This window comes from Eremomyces bilateralis (genome assembly GCF_010015585.1).
Source record: "Eremomyces bilateralis CBS 781.70 unplaced genomic scaffold P152scaffold_6, whole genome shotgun sequence".
In the NCBI taxonomy this organism is placed as follows: Eukaryota; Fungi; Ascomycota; class Dothideomycetes; order Eremomycetales; family Eremomycetaceae; genus Eremomyces; species Eremomyces bilateralis.
Window position 1 is genome coordinate 723,714 of NW_022985072.1, and position 15,193 is coordinate 738,906.

The 15,193-nt window shown below is 50.6% G+C and overlaps 5 protein-coding genes across 5 annotated transcripts; 1 reads left to right on the forward strand and 4 right to left on the reverse strand.

Annotated features, from left to right (window-relative positions):
* Positions 1 to 4,804: 4,804 nt before the first annotated feature.
* On the reverse strand, positions 4,805 to 6,661 carry P152DRAFT_292929 (uncharacterized protein). The gene is made up of 2 exons (XM_033675030.1): positions 6,561 to 6,661; positions 4,805 to 6,511 (listed from the first exon to the last, which is right to left on the reverse strand). The coding sequence occupies exon 2, from the start codon at positions 6,509 to 6,511 to the stop codon at positions 5,060 to 5,062; it is 1,452 nt and encodes a 483-aa protein (XP_033535448.1). The 5' UTR covers positions 6,561 to 6,661; the 3' UTR covers positions 4,805 to 5,059.
* On the reverse strand, positions 6,638 to 7,180 carry P152DRAFT_292932 (uncharacterized protein). Its single transcript, XM_033675031.1, has one exon. The coding sequence runs from the start codon at positions 7,103 to 7,105 to the stop codon at positions 6,764 to 6,766; it is 342 nt and encodes a 113-aa protein (XP_033535449.1). The 5' UTR covers positions 7,106 to 7,180; the 3' UTR covers positions 6,638 to 6,763.
* Positions 7,181 to 8,215: 1,035 nt separating this feature from the next.
* On the reverse strand, positions 8,216 to 10,039 carry P152DRAFT_292937 (Septin). The gene is made up of 6 exons (XM_033675032.1): positions 9,772 to 10,039; positions 9,696 to 9,709; positions 9,601 to 9,643; positions 9,383 to 9,545; positions 9,020 to 9,330; positions 8,216 to 8,967 (listed from the first exon to the last, which is right to left on the reverse strand). Exons 1-6 carry the CDS (start codon positions 9,805 to 9,807, stop codon positions 8,389 to 8,391), a joined length of 1,146 nt encoding a protein of 381 aa, XP_033535450.1. The 5' UTR covers positions 9,808 to 10,039; the 3' UTR covers positions 8,216 to 8,388.
* Positions 10,040 to 10,291: 252 nt separating this feature from the next.
* Positions 10,292 to 13,541, forward strand: P152DRAFT_506642 (WD40 repeat-like protein). The gene is made up of 4 exons (XM_033682488.1): positions 10,292 to 10,345; positions 10,401 to 10,513; positions 10,566 to 11,315; positions 11,369 to 13,541. The coding sequence occupies exons 1-4, from the start codon at positions 10,328 to 10,330 to the stop codon at positions 13,158 to 13,160; spliced, it is 2,673 nt and encodes an 890-aa protein (XP_033535451.1). The 5' UTR covers positions 10,292 to 10,327; the 3' UTR covers positions 13,161 to 13,541.
* On the reverse strand, positions 13,198 to 13,755 carry P152DRAFT_481028 (uncharacterized protein; the record flags this gene model as incomplete). The annotated part of the gene is made up of 2 exons (XM_033681789.1): positions 13,625 to 13,755; positions 13,198 to 13,565 (listed from the first exon to the last, which is right to left on the reverse strand). Exons 1-2 carry the CDS (start codon positions 13,743 to 13,745, stop codon positions 13,198 to 13,200), a joined length of 489 nt encoding a protein of 162 aa, XP_033535452.1. The 5' UTR covers positions 13,746 to 13,755.
* Between the last annotated feature and the right edge of the window lie 1,438 nt (positions 13,756 to 15,193).

A 15,193-nucleotide genomic window follows, 5' to 3' on the forward strand; every position in this document is an offset into this window, starting at 1 on the left:
TGCTCTGTGGCCGTTTACGAGAGAATACGAATATAACACAAGCAACGAACACCTTCTGTGGCCAATCTGCCCGCTCGATGATAATCAAGAACCCACAGATACCGAGAAATGGCTTCGAAGGAAGCTTTTCTCAGGGCTGGGCTTCCGTATTAGTGTTTTCGTTTATCTATGGGGCTGTTCCACGGCTAGAGCTCCGAAATGAATATCCATAAATGAAAACGAATATGGCCCGTATTCATATTATTCATATGAATATGCCCAATATTCATATTCGTATTCGTATTCATATTATTCACATATCTCTCCGGGTATTTGTTGTTCCGGGCCGACCCATTTCCTCTTCCCATATAGTTATATGCTATCGTCTTGCTTCTCAATAGACAGATTTGAGTCCAGTTCCTATGCCAGAACGCACGCAGGTGTTTTTTGCGCTGCTTTAAGCCGTACTATGAATTGCCATGAATTTGGATCCCATATATCCCGTATGTCTACTACGTAGTAGGTACGGGGCCCTATTCTATCGTAGGGATAGAGAAATTCAAAGATTGCCTCTCCTTCCCAATATCATTTTTATTCAACTTTCCCCGCAAACTACCTCTCAAACGTCAACGCCGCCTAAAACCTCCAAAACCTATTAAATAACTATTAAATTTGCACCGGGAATAAGTTACATGAGTTGACACGTTAATGACGCGTCAAATCATGTATTCGACTTTCGGTGATAGAGAATGACGGTTTGTTTACTTCAAGCCGCGAATCCTGGATTGTTATGACACGCCTATCGCGTTAACGATCCTACATATGCTACCGTTCAATCCTATTTAATAAACAACACTATCGATTTACTTAACATCCATGAAGTCTGGGATCGTGGCAACGAGCGTGATCCTGATTTCCTACGCAGCATGGCTCAATCTAGCATCGACTTCTCCCGAAGTACATGAAAAGCCCCTCGCCGGGATTATGCGGAATTAAACAACGGATTGAATGTTACTCCCCTAGATCTTTCTCCGGATATTCCTGATAAACTCGAGTCCGAGCCTCAAGAGTCTCCTAGATCATACGAGTCAGTCGTGTCTAATAGCTTAACACCCTTTGAGTCGGTATCCATATCACAAGTTCACTGCTCTTCGCAACCTCAGCCTCCAAGCTCTGAGCCGTCGACCGGGACTGAGTTAAACACTCTGGCCAGACGCCAGATCAGAAAAACAAAGGCACGAACCAGCTGGGCTTTAGAGCACTTTTGGATCAACGTGCTCGAAACTTTATGGGGCCAGCCTCCTAAGAATGATCGAGTATTTGTGTGCAAGCGTTGTAGTTGGTCCTCGACCGATTCTGCTCGCCATGGATCGACCTCAAACCTCATTACCCACCTCCGTACCCGCCATAGGGTAAAACGCGACTCGCCGAGCCAGTCGTCAACGTCGATAACCTCCCTCGATCGATTCGTCCGCCTTCCTAAGGCAAGTCCAAGCATTAAGCAAGCATTGATTCAGTGGGTGGTCCAGACACGGCAGCCATTCACGGTAGTGGAGCATCCTTCATTTCAAACAGTCTTTGAAGCTGTCAATATCAAGCTTCCCGTTAAGAGCGCGGATACTCTCTATAATCGAATCAAGGATAAGTTCTCTAAAATAAGGAATGCGCTTAAGCAAGACTTGGCACAAAGTTGCCACTCCATTGCGCTGTCGCTCGATGCTTAGACCTCCGAGAATCAATTACCGATCATAGGTGTGATCGGCCGTTGGATCAACCCAGGCTTCGAAAAGCGAGAAGTCCTCCTAGACTTTGCGGAAATCCAGGGGCCTCACTCGGGCCAAAACCTAGCCGATTACCTTCTTACCATGGTTCACGAACTGGATATCGCTCCGAAAGTTTTAACCATCACGGGCGACAACGCTGGCAATAACGGTACCTTATGTGATGTTCTATATACCGAGCTACTGAAAGAATATAAGGATGCGGATAATGACCTCGGTCTTAAGCCACTGATGCGGTTCCATGGCCGGAGAAGCTTCATTCGTTGTTTGGCTCATATTATCAATCTCGTCTGCAAGGAAATTCTAGCAGCTCTAGGATCGAGTTCGATTAGGGAAGCTAAGGTAGCGTTGGATGAACTAGAACTTCATAAGAACCAGCCCCTCCCAACCACGAGTGAGGAGAAAAGTGCTATTGCTAAGATCCGTCTTCTCGTCCTCTGGGTTACCCGAAGTCCACAGCGCCGCCAAGATTAGAAGCTCGTCTCTCCGACCAAGCAAATTAACTATGACGTCGATAATCGATGGAACTCAACATATATCATGATCACCGAGGCGATCCGCCTCCGAAGAGAGCTTACACAGTTTATACGCACTCACCCCGACGTGAGAACACTACATCTTGTAGACGCAGAATGGTCCACCCTGGAGCGAATTGAGAGGATTCTAAAACCGTTTTGGGAGCATACCAACCACGTTTCAAGGAGTTGTCCGAGCCTTATGGACTGCCTCCCAATCTATCAGGCCCTCGATGACCTTCTGGACGAAGTTCACACGGCGAAAGGCGGGTTTGAAGACGTGGGTGTCAACCTTAGAGAGGCGGTGGGAAGAGCGAAGGGGAAGATGGATAAGTTTACTAAGATGATGGACGATAACATCCTATACTATGTGGTGGCCGTCCTCGATCCGCGTATCAAGACATCCCTGATCGAAGCATAGATGAACAAAGAGGGCGCTGAACTAATCGTTTCCGAAGTGCGCGAATTCTTCAAGCAAAAATATCCATTTTACCCTAGTGTACCATTAGAGACGGAACGCCCATCAGGTATGCCCGAGTTACTGTGGAAGACACTTAAACGGGTTTAGCCATATCCATGTGCGCAGGCCTCGGACGTCGACCGATACTTGGATTCTGCTCCGGCTAGCTGGTCGCATCCCTCGTTTGCGGACGGTGACCCTGACTGGGTATTGAAATGGTGGAAAGCAAATGCGCCTGACTTCCCTTGCATGGCTCAAGCGGCACGCGACTATCTCCCAGTTCCCTCTGCTGAAGTAGGCGTGGAACGTCTTTTTAGTGGTGCGCGAGACGTGTTAGGTCTTAGGAGACACTCTCTGAATGCAGAGACGATGAGGTGGCCTGTACTCCTGAAGGGACACTATAATAACGAATCCTTTCCTAATTGATAGTCTATCCGAGACTCTTCGTGGCCGTTAGGAATGTATAGAGAACTACCGTGATGGTGATAAACACAGAGTATAGTGGTATACTATGATATCTACTTTCCTTTTCTTTTTCCTTTCTTCTTTGGCGACTTATATATCTAATGTATTCAGACTATTAAGCTTTTGATCAAATGAACATCGACAGTATATCTACGCCTTGATTATTATATTGACAGTCCCAAGCACTCCTTGACATGTTATAGTAATGAGGCTTTAGATGTTACTATTTCATTTGCCTATATCTATGTGAAGTATTCATGAATATTGCGAATATGAATATAAGGCGTATTCATATTCACATATTCGCCAAGACTTTATTCATATTCACAAATTATTCATATTATTCGTATTATTCGTAGTTATTCGTTTCGGACCTCTATCGCCAGGCCACATTATTGCAACAGGCATTTCCACCTCATACAGGATTTGTATGAGCCCCTACTCTCATAGGGGCAGTCCGTCTGTTACAAGCAGTCTGCGTTGCTATCTAGGCCAGTAAATAGCGCTTGATCGAGAGGCTTGCCAGCAATACTTCCCGGAAGAGGTCGAAAGGCTACAACCTTGTAGTTGCCCTAGAAAATCTATTAGCCAAATTCACTGGGGCTACGTGTGATAGACGCACGTCTAGGTTAATTAAGATCGTATAGGAATCAAAAAGTTGATGCATATCGGACGTTAGTAGAAGCAATTCACCTCTAGGCTAGCATAATGAGGATGTAAATGCACCAATCAAGGCCATCTTCAGTGTCGTGGATCAATTCGCGAAGTAAGTAACACTTGCCATCAGAGATTTCATCGTCCCTCGCTGGGCGTAGTAGTGCGTGTCGGTGCTCCGTAGGCACAGTGATCTCTCGATCTTGAAGGGCTCTGATTAGATCCGCGCGACGAAGTAGGGCATATCGGAGGTACGTCATGATTCGGCTAGTCTCCGATTAATACGCCAGCCTAGCTTTTCGGGATTGGGCGGTGACATCGTCGATGCAACGTTCGAACTCTAATCGTTACTTTGTCAGTTGGCCCACTCGCTTAATCCTTTATTTATCTCGGATGCCAATTAGGTCTGTTAAAGATCCTGTGCACAGATAGGACGTTCCATCATGGTCTCGGGGTGGTCGGATTCCTGCTAAGACTCACCAAGCTGCATCATTGGCACAAGTCAGTGCCACAGAGATGACTATATATCTAAAACACAGTTCTCCTGAATTAACGAGTCCTAGAAAAAGAAGTATGACCAAATCAACTACCCGGAATATGGTAGAAAAGACAGCGCTGCAGAATTATCATGAGCTTAATCTCTCATTCGCAAAGCCTAACTACAGTGAGAGAGAGAAGAAACGGACTGGGCGATGAGTCCACATACTGATGGATGTAAAGACCCTATTGCATTTTATCTTAGCAGACGTAGCCGTAATACCCGGTGTAGGACGTTGGAAAGTGGTAACTATGGTTGATAACAAGGGCGACCTTGACAACAGAAGAGCATCAGACATTTCAGTGATGGTTAAATCAGTCGAATCAGTCCAGTCCCACAAAAGTTGAATGCATTGCTGCCTTAGCGCCTGAACTTCAGTTTGGTTCTGTTCTGGTTCCACCAGACCGCTGTATCAGGAACCTGACCAGACTTCTTCTGTCCTCCATGACCATTTCATCCTACCCTACGTTGGACAACGAATTGACTTAGAATTAGGCACAACCAAGAATGCATGATATGATTGAACTGAGGAGAGCGGTATTTGAGGACCAATTAGGCCATATCAACCAACCACATCGCTCCAACCACAACGCCAGAGGGTAACCGAACGAGCTTCACATCCGAGAAAATGTCGAATACAGCACAAAACCCGCGACCACACAAAGCTTTAGGTGACCTTCTGATTTACAACCTGTTCCCAAGTCCACGGCGGCTCCGCACCTTGAATCAGGCGACATTCATCACTACTCGGATCCCCCCACCACATGCACCACCACTTCCACCCAAACCAGGCTCGCGCCGTAGTCATGGCCGCCCCAAGCGGTGTAACCCGAGAATCGGTTTCATCCGGCGGGGTTACCGGGTGGATGTGATGCTTCCGGCACTCGCCCCTCTTGAAGTCGATCCCATACAGGTCATTCGGCACGTTGAAGAACATATACCGGTCCGGATCCAGCGTCTCGAACTCGCGGAGGTCGAAATGGAGGTAATGGCTAGGGTCGGTGACGGTGATGTTGCGGATCAGGATGCATGTGATCTGCGGATATTCCTTCGCGAGCTTCGGGAACAGGATCATATTGCTCGGGTTCCCCGTGTCGGCCACCAGCACAAATTTCCGCTTGGGGAAGCTCTCGATGACCTGACGGTGCGCCCGCTCACGAGAGCCCATGACGGTGGACATGGCGCGGTCGTCGAAGCTGCCGCAAGGGTAGTGCTTGTTGAGGAAGTCGAGGTATAGAGGGCTGAAGGTGTCGGGACAGTCGGAGAGGTAGTGGAAGTGCGTGTTCGGCCATCTCGCGGCCCAGTAGCGGTAAATGTTGGGCATGTTCAGCCACGGCGTGAAATCCCAGGCGATTAGCGTCATGATGGCATAGGCCGGGCGCCAAGTCTTCACGATGCGGAGGATATCGTCGACGTCCGAGACGAAGGTAAGACCATGGTCGGGAGGGACCAGGAAGATGTTCGGGCATTTGTAATTGACAGAGGGGGCCATGGTGGCCTTGGACATGTTCCATTTCAGCATTTGAATACGGTTCGTACGGTCACCGTCGAAAACGCCGCAATCAACACAGATGTCAAAAAAATCGCGGAAATCGCCCATTATGTCGGAGGTCACTGAGTTCCGGTCGGTCGTGGAAATCACGGTGCCTGTCCGGCCAGATGGGAGGATGATGTGCGGATATATTACGTGGCCTTTCTTCGGAATGGTGAAGATTCCCCTCGAAGCATCCCGTACATGATCTCTTTGCGCCGGGTGCATGTCACTGACAGAAACACCAGCCAGGCTGAGGATGATATTTGAGAGTGTGTCAATTCTCTCCTCTGACATGCAGGGCTCTTGGAAGAGGAAGCCATGGAAGAGGGCGCGCCAATTTGTCCCAGTCCAGTTTGCGTATGTTGGGAAAACGACGGCTTCGGTTTGTGCATCGGTAAGTGTCGATGTGAATGCACAGCCGGTGGCGTATTTGTAAAAGGGTGGGATGGTCGTTTGCCATAAGGACTGAACCACAGATTGGAAACCGGTCTCATATTCTGGTAGAGCGCGAGCGGATATCCGTGTCGAGAGGAGGAGACACGATAGAGCAATGACAAGCATCGCTGTTTGTATGGTGTACCGCATCTGAGACTGTCAATATTCCGATTCATATGACTACTAGCATTTGACTTACCAGGAGTCTGATACTTCGAAGAATATCATAATAATGACTGCATCTTCATGTACATGCCAGTTGTAAACCACTCCATACCGGATCCTGTTGGAAAACGACCACTACCTTACCGTTCGACAGAAAGTGGACGAGAAGCAAGTCCTACTCCCAACGAAGGAGGTAAAAGTGCTCCTCCTCCACAGGATCCAACATCTCTTGCCCGATTATAGCTTATCCCCCATCACATCCTTCGGAAGCTCCATTCCCACTCTCCTCGCCGTCAACCGTACCTTCTCCTCCTCGCTCATGCTCGCCCCCGGATTATACCGCTCGACCAGCGTCGTGTACTGCCTCTGAGCTGTGAGATACTGGACGAACTGATCTGCCTCCGCAGCACCGGATGGCACCTCATTATTGGGCTCGGCCGCGATGGACGGACTGGAAAACGAGGCGCGGATGCGGTACTGCAGCGGCGATGGGTCGGAGAGGATGGTAGTGGTGGGCGACCGCGCGGGAAGCTCGCGAAGGAAGCGGCGGTACAAGGAGCGAAGAGTTGGAGAATACATTGTAGACACGATGGCGCTAGGTACCAGTATAAATGCCGCTCAAAAGAATTGGTCAATTGATTAATATCGTTGAATGGATAGTTGATCATTGATGTTAAGGTTTTTGTCCAGACCTAGCTCATCTCCATCGGGTAATTCTCGGCCGAGATTTCGACTGACAAACCCCTGAGATTTTCGAGGACGATAAAGGGTGCTCCTTGAAGTCTTTGAGCAATTGTTGCTAGTACAACCTGAGCAGCCTTAGATATCCATCGAAGTTAAGACCTTAGATCATGAATGTTCGGTCGCTCCTTTTGTTACTACCCCGAAGAGTCTGTAGTTGCGGATTCCGCGCTCTCAAAGAGAGGATTCTCGGTCCCATGCTCGTAAACATTCGTCATGATCGATCTTACTTAGGGGAACTGCCTCCGTATCACCAACTCCGCGACGAGCTTCATAAATCGTACAAGCTAGTTGGCTATAGAAAGTGTAGGTAGATTGTCACCTACGCTCCGACTAGCATGTTGTTTATAATACTGGCGAGTTGCAGCTCTGCCACCTTCATCCAGAAATCTGGGAATCGCTGTAGGGAGAATGGACGATTACGTTTTCGGTTTGCACGGCTGGGAGATTTGTACAAGTAGAAATAAGGTGACCGGATCAAACGGGTTGGATTGAGGATGTGGTGAAGTGAACTGGACATCGATACTTACTATTACGGGTTATCAACTACATAAACTTGGGGTATACGATCACTGTCCACGATATCTATAGCCACACCAGGTTCCCAATGCGCAACGTCCGGAAACAGGGGCCAACACAAGCCAGCAAGGTATCGTTCCGGGTCCTCATCCCCGATTACTCAGAGTCACATCGCATGAATGCATCCCCTCAGAAACGCAATGGTAGATCGACAAGCGAAGAAAAAACGGTAGGTATTATTGTCGTTTCGTGCTAAGCGCGATTCCATTCTCGCTCACTCGCTCGCATACACACGCTACGCCGTGCCACGGAATAGTGCTTGACGCAGCAACCAGGGGCGAGCCTGATCTGCCCGACGAAACGGATAAAAAAATGAGGAACAGGGGCCAGGCGCATAATTACAACCGTGAGGAACACGCACTGTGGAGGGGGAAAACAAGGGGAGGGTAAAGTGAGGTATCTCTCGAAACGACGGAAGGAAATCCCAACAAAACGAAACAGAGAAGCCATTGCTGTGCTTTTTCCCACATGATAATATTTTTTCTCCGAATCTCCGAACATGAGTTTAGGTTTCCAGGATGGATGGCCAACCGATTGACACCTTAACGACGTCCATGAGACCGGGTCACGCTGCCCTGGAGTTGCTCCACGTCCGTCTCCAGCTGCTTGATCATCGCGTGGCTCTGCTCGAGATCCTTGTTCAGGCGGTCGCGCTCCGAGATGAGGCGTTGCTCCCACGATCGGAAGCGCTGCTCCTCGACCTTGACCTGCTCGGTGAAGCGCTTCCGGAGCGCCTCCTCCTCCTCCTTGAACTTGGGGTTGTCCAGCTTGCGCGGGCGGGCTTCGCCGAACTTGCGCGTCTCCATCTGCTGGGCGCGGTACACCTCGTAGTGGTTCTCTTCGGTGGTGTGGATGAGGTCGAGCATGTGGGTGCGGATCAGAATGCTGCGCAGCTTCTTGAAATCGCAGTGCTCGTCGTTCTCCACCTCCGCGACTCCCCAGGCGTATTGTCGGCCCTTGACGGGGCGGCCGTCGCTGGTTTGCACGTCTTTCTCGGAGCCGATGACGGAGAAGGGCATGGCGGAGACGAGGCTTCGGACATGGTGCATGCCTGCTTCGTCGTCATCCTCGATCGGGGGCTGGTAGATCTTGATGCCTTGGGCTTCAATGACGGCTCTTATCTGGATTCTATATCAGCTGCGGTCGAGTCAAAAAGGAATGGCGCAAACGGACTCTCTGCTTGAATTTGGCCAGGTCTGATGGGCTCAATGTGTCGGCCTTGGCAATGACAGGGATCAGATTGACCCGAGTGCAAAGTCGCTTCATGACTTCGATGTCCAATGGCTTCAGAGTATGACCGGTGGGGCGAATGAAGTAGAGGCAAGCATGGACTCGAAGATCGATCTTATCCGTCCTGCGAGGTTGCTGCTCCTGAAGCATGTAGGACTCATGCTGGTCATCCAAGAACTCAATGATGGGTTGCCACGAGTCCCGGTTGTTGACATAGTCGCCAAAGCCAGGAGTATCAATGACCGTCAGGCGGACTGTAATCAGCGGTCAGCGAAGCCATCAAGGTCTCACCACAATTCCGCTCACCTTTGAAGAACTTCTCCTCCAATTCGGCTTTGGTGATCTCAATCTCGACCGTCTTATCAATCTGTTTGTTGTGTCGACGTTTGTGGTCGGCATAGTTCTTGATGGTGGTGGAGAAGAGCGTGTTGATGAATGTGGTCTTTCCCAGTCCTGATTCACCAGCAACCTAGAGGAAGTCAATCAACTGAAACAGCACCGACAATTGAGGATGTGACGCGTACCATAATAGTGAAAGCCGCTCCACGCTTTGCAACGATCTTATGTCTGTGTATTTGTTAGAAAGGATGCACGGTTGTTTCGATTATGGAGGACACACCGTTGGTTGGGGAGCTAGGGGCAAGCGGTTAGCAACATATACCTAAAATGCACGACACAATTTTGGCCCAACTTACATTGGCAATACCAATCGGAGACGGTGATTCGGCCATTATACAGGACTATGCTGTAGAAGCGTAGCTTGGTGGTGAGAGCGTAAAGGGGGTCGAAGTCGCAAACACTGGGGTGTCTCGAGTTCGTGCAGGTGGCAGGAAGAATTGTGAAGCTTGAGAAGCAGCAGCAAACACTGTTCCCTTCAAGTACAGTCCTGGGGAAAGTCAAATGGACAGAGATATATCGAATGGAATGGTAGGAAGAGGGAAGTGATCAAGTGGTAGACTTGTGGTCGTTCATCCCTTAAAACTTCGCGACACCTTGACCTCCCCAGACATGCGGACGCACGGACCATGTCGCACGGACCACATAACATGCAGAAGAGAAAGGGTCCCTGACTGACTAAGTTGAATGTCGGAGACTAGTTTCTCCGATTCCGACTGCTCACGTGCTGTGGGAGAAGAAGAGAAGCCCCTCCAAGTGCGCTAAACCCAATCGGAAAAATTTCGAGATTTGACATTTGCAACTTGCGACAACTGCGATGACAAGTTGATATTGCTGGTGCTGCCGTTGTGAGGCATGAAGACCGATTTTAAGGTATGGAGTGCATTGTTCCAAGTTCTGGTTGGTCCATCCACTAACATTAATTCAGTTCTCCAACCTGCTGGGAACGGTATATACCCGCGGAAACCTGCTGTTCTCCCCCAATGGCAACAGCTTATTGTCGCCGGTAGGCAATCGAGTTACGGTCTTTGACCTAGTGAAGTACGTGTCACAGGTGGGGTACATTGCGACCGCAATGGCTTACAAATACCAGCAACAAGTCGTATACTCTCCCTTTTGCGCACCGCCGAAACATCGCCCGACTTGCCCTCAATCCCCAGGGCAATCTCCTTCTCACCGTCGACGAAGATGGACGCGCCATCCTAACGAACCTCCCCCGTCGCATTGCCCTCTTCCACTTCTCCTTCCGAACTGCTGTCACATCCCTCGTCTTTTCACCCTCGGGAAGGCACTTTGCGGCGGCGATCGGGCGACAGATCGAGGTATGGCACACTCCGTCGACACCTGGCTCGAGCGAGGACGGTGACTTGGAGTTCGCCCCGTTCGTGAGACACCGGATATATACCGGACATTTCGACGAGGTACAAAGCATCGAATGGTCAAGCGACTCCCGATTCTTCCTCACCGCATCCAAAGATCTGAGTGCGCGGATATGGAGTTTGAACCCGGAAGAAGGGTTTATTCCGACATCTCTGAGCGGACATAGGCAGCCGGTGCTTGCAGCATGGTTCTCAAAAGATCAGGAGACAATATATACCATCAGCAAGGATGGAGCCCTGTTCCACTGGGGATATGTGCCGAAGCCACAACGAGCCGAGGAGGATATGGAGATCGAAGAGGAGATGCAGTGGAGGATAATCGACAAGCATTACTTCATGCAAGATAATGCCTATGTCACTTGCGCTGCATATCATGCCTCCTCGAATCTTCTTGTTGCTGGGTTCTCGAATGGGATTTTTGGTCTCTACGAGCTACCTGACTTCTCACAACTCCAAACCCTCAGGTATATCTGATCCCTTCCTGCATATTGAACCTAAGAAACTAACCCACTTCCAGCATATCTCAAAACGAAATCGACTTCGTCTCCATAAACCAAAGCGGCGAATGGCTCGCATTCGGCGCCTCCAAACTCGGCCAACTCCTCGTCTGGGAATGGCAATCCGAATCCTACATTCTCAAACAACAAAGCCATTTTGATTCCATCAACTCCATCGCCTATTCCCCCGATGGCCAGCGCATCATCACCACGGCCGACGATGGGAAAATCAAGGTTTGGGACGTCACTTCGGGCTTCTGTATCGTCACATTCACCGAGCATACGAGTGGAGTCACCGCATGCGAGTTTGCAAAGCGCGGAAATGTCCTGTTCACGGCAAGTCTGGACGGCTCGGTAAGAGCCTGGGATTTGATACGGTACCGAAATTTCCGCACCTTCACCGCACCGACGAGGCTATCATTCTCTTCGCTTGCAGTTGATCCCAGTGGCGAAGTCGTCTGTGCCGGGTCTCTCGACTCCTTCGATATCCATGTCTGGTCCGTCCAGACTGGCCAGTTGCTCGATCAACTCTCCGCACACGAGGGCCCGGTGGCGTCATTGGCGTTTTCTGCGACGGGCGGGATGCTTGCGAGCGGGAGTTGGGATCGAACGGTCAGGTTGTGGAGCGTGTTCGGAAGGACTCAGACGAGTGAGCCACTGCAGTTGCAAGCGGATGTGTTGTCGGTTGCCTTCCGACCGGATTCCAAGCAGATTGCGGTTTCGACTCTCGATGGGCAATTGTCGTTCTGGTCGGTTTCCGACGCGGTCCAACAAGGTGGCGTTGACGGTCGTCGTGATGCGTCTGGAGGTCGCAAAATCTCCGACCGTCGAACCGCTGCCAATGTCGCCGGCACCAAAAGCTTCGCAACCATAACGTACAGCGCCGATGGTTCGTGCGTGCTCGCAGGTGGCAACAGCAAGTACATCTGCCTGTACGAAGTGCAAGCCGGCGTCCTCATCAAGAAGTTCACCGTCTCCGTCAACCTCTCCTTAGACGGCACCCAAGAGTTCCTCAACAGCAAACTGCTCACCGAGGCCGGACCGCGGGGCCTCATCGACGAGCAAGGCGAGGAATCTGACCTGGAAAACCGGATCGATCGATCCCTTCCCGGCGCGAGCCGAGGGGATGCCAGCACGCGCAAAACCCGACCGGAGGTCCGCGTGTCTGCCGCCGCGTTCTCGCCCACCGGCCGTGCGTTCTGCGCGTCATCCACCGAGGGTCTCTTGATCTACTCGCTTGACAACGTCATCCAGTTCGATCCGTTCGACCTCGATGTCACCGTCACGCCGGACAGCACGCGCGCGGAGATGGAGAAAGGAAGCCACCTCAAGGCCTTGGTCATGGCGTTCCGACTGAATGACAACTCGCTGGTGCGCCAGGTGTTCGAGCACGTGCCCGCCGCGGATATCCCGTTGGTGGTGAAGGACATGCCGACGGTGTACCTCGACCGATTCTTGCGATTCGTGGCGGTGCAGGTGGACGAGACGCCGCATTTGGAGTTCAACTTGCTCTGGACGGAGGCGGTGCTGCGGAAACACGGGAGGTATTTGAAGGATAATATCGGCCAGTTCGCGCCGGAGATGCGGGCGGTGATGAGAGCAGTAGGGAAAATTGGAAAGGAGTTGGGGAAATTGTCAGAGGAGACCTTGTATTTGGTGGAGTACTTGCTAAACCAGCCGGCGAAAGGAAAGACAAGTGGTGTACATAGGGATGAAAACGGGAATTTGCTAGAAGAGGGGGAGGATGGGGATGGGATGGAGATGGAGGGAGAAGTTGAGGAAGGGGAAGGCGAATGGATAGGGTTCGACTAGTTAATGGTTAAGCGGCTGTCCCCCTCTCAATATGGGGCTACTCGTTCTGTGCTGGTTTACCCCTGATGGGGAGCATACGTTGCCTAGCCCCACTCCCAAACGACGGCTGTGACTGGCTTGACAATGCGTTCTCGTCTTCACCCTCGTCCTCCTTAGCAATGGGTTTTCTCCTAAAGGCCAGTTGAAGTGCTCCAGAGGCGAGCGCGTGGAGACTTGACGGTTGCATAGTTGGTTGACTGCTTGTCTCGGGGCCTTCATCTTCCTCCACCTTTTCTTCTTCCAGAGATTCAGACTCGACGAGGTCGAAAGCCTCTCGTGCTTTTAGCTGTCGGCGGGCGTGCGGCCGTTGTGTATGGGCGGGGAAGATCATTGTCAACAACCCTTTCCGCAACATCTTATGGTCGGCTAGGTATTCAATTAGCCGTAGCCCACACCGGATAAGGGCATTTAGAAAAAGGTTTCACTTTCGGTTTTGATCTTTCCAGGCACGATCTCCTCATTTACGATCATCGCCATCTTGTCCGCGTCCATATCCCGTCGAAAGCACCCCAAGGCTTGAATATAGCCCGAAGCCGAAACCATCATCTACTAAACGATAACACGGACCTCAGATTGAGCCTCTATTAGCGGTTCTTTCTCGTAACGGGTCCGCTTGAACATATCCCATACCCAGTTGATGAAAGATACGTGAAAAACCTCTTCGGTTAGGTTGTTACCTCAGAGGTATGCGCCCACTTCATCCCATTCACTCTGCGGGACCATAAAAATGCCCTTCTCGGGGATTCTATCGATTGCGCGGTTACGCTAGCGCCCAGATGCGTCTCCGTTAAGTGCCGCCATCTTCGTTGCTGTTGATTGAGCTGGACGGATCGTGTGCTTGAAGGAAAGAAAAGCGTGAGAGAGGAGGTTCGGGGAATGGAGACTAATTTTCAAGTTCTCTCTGTGTTTATGTGCATGTGGATATTGGTCGTCCACAAGCCAGTGTAAAGGTAGAATATTTCTCATTCGAATAGACCTTCCAGATTGGACGAAATAGTTGGCCATGAAGCATACCCCCAAGGTCTCAAACCTAAGAACTGTCAATGTCAGCCAGACCTTACTTTTTGATGACCTAACCGAGGAGTTGCTGTACATTCTATCCTTTCTAATTCGGCAAATCTTCATGCTTTCAACCTTCATATTGACCGAGGGAAAGAGTCAAGAGTTTTCTGCTATCAAGTTAATCAACCCTGAATGGACCTGCTACCTCCTCCCCCAGGTCCCCCCAGCAGCATTCGTATTCAAAAACGGCCCTGCTGAGGTTCTCAAATCTGGTATTTACATCGAATCAGGAGTTAACCTCACTCCTAGAAGGAGCATGCTGTGTAGGTACAATTCATAGCCATAGAAGGCTGAAGCATATCCCGGAGGCGTTGAAACCTCTCGGTTGTGACGTTGTATTCATCCGATATTAGGTCTCTATCATTTTAGAGCTATCGAATATTTTCTATTTTCCCTAAGTCAGATATCTTAATGTCCCTCGAGACGAACTCGAGGCCGACCCCGCCGTGTCCGGTCTAAACCCGAACCCGCAATATGTACTCTCCGGACCCAATATGACAAACTTCTGTTCCCCCGGCCCGAACCGGCTAGGGGATATCAGACACAACAGCGAAAAGGCCCGCACCGGATGATCAGGACGAGTATCGGGCGAAATGGAGGGAGAGAAGGCAAGCCGAAGCGGCCAAACCAGGAAGGAGAGCAAGGACATGGAAGGACCCGTGGGAAACCCAGTGCCTTAACCGGTTCGATGGCCTTCAGAAACATGAGGCCTCGGCGCTTATGGCACTACGGACTGAGGTAGTTGGAGTTAAAGAATGGCTCGCGAAAATCGGTGTCCCTGGAATCCACCCAGCGTGTGAGTGTGGTGCCCCCCGACAGTCTCTCTACCACCTCCTTGCGTTTTGCCCGCAGCGGACCTACCAGAGGATCGCGCTCCTCCAACGAGCTGGAACAACGGACTTTAAGAGGATATTGCATGACAGGGACAAGGT

Bases quoted from the DNA above. Each gene is read 5' to 3' on its own strand.
- P152DRAFT_292929 (XM_033675030.1), bottom strand. From the start codon at position 6,511: ATGCGGTACACCATACAAACAGCGATGCTTGTCATTGCTCTATCGTGT.
- P152DRAFT_292937 (XM_033675032.1), bottom strand. From the start codon at position 9,807: ATGGCCGAATCACCGTCTCCGATTGGTATTGCCAAT. The intron at 9,331-9,382 runs GTGAGCGGAATT...CGCTGATTACAG, and splicing joins GGAGGAGAAGTTCTTCAAAG to TCCGCCTGACGGTCATTGAT. The intron at 8,968-9,019 runs GTCCGTTTGCGC...TATAGAATCCAG, and splicing joins TGGCCAAATTCAAGCAGAGA to ATAAGAGCCGTCATTGAAGC.
- P152DRAFT_506642 (XM_033682488.1), top strand. The intron at 10,514-10,565 runs GTACGTGTCACA...TACAAATACCAG, and splicing joins ACGGTCTTTGACCTAGTGAA to CAACAAGTCGTATACTCTCC. The intron at 11,316-11,368 runs GTATATCTGATC...ACCCACTTCCAG, and splicing joins TCACAACTCCAAACCCTCAG to CATATCTCAAAACGAAATCG.
- P152DRAFT_292932 (XM_033675031.1), bottom strand. From the start codon at position 7,105: ATGTATTCTCCAACTCTTCGCTCCTTGTACCGCCGCTTCCTTCGCGAG.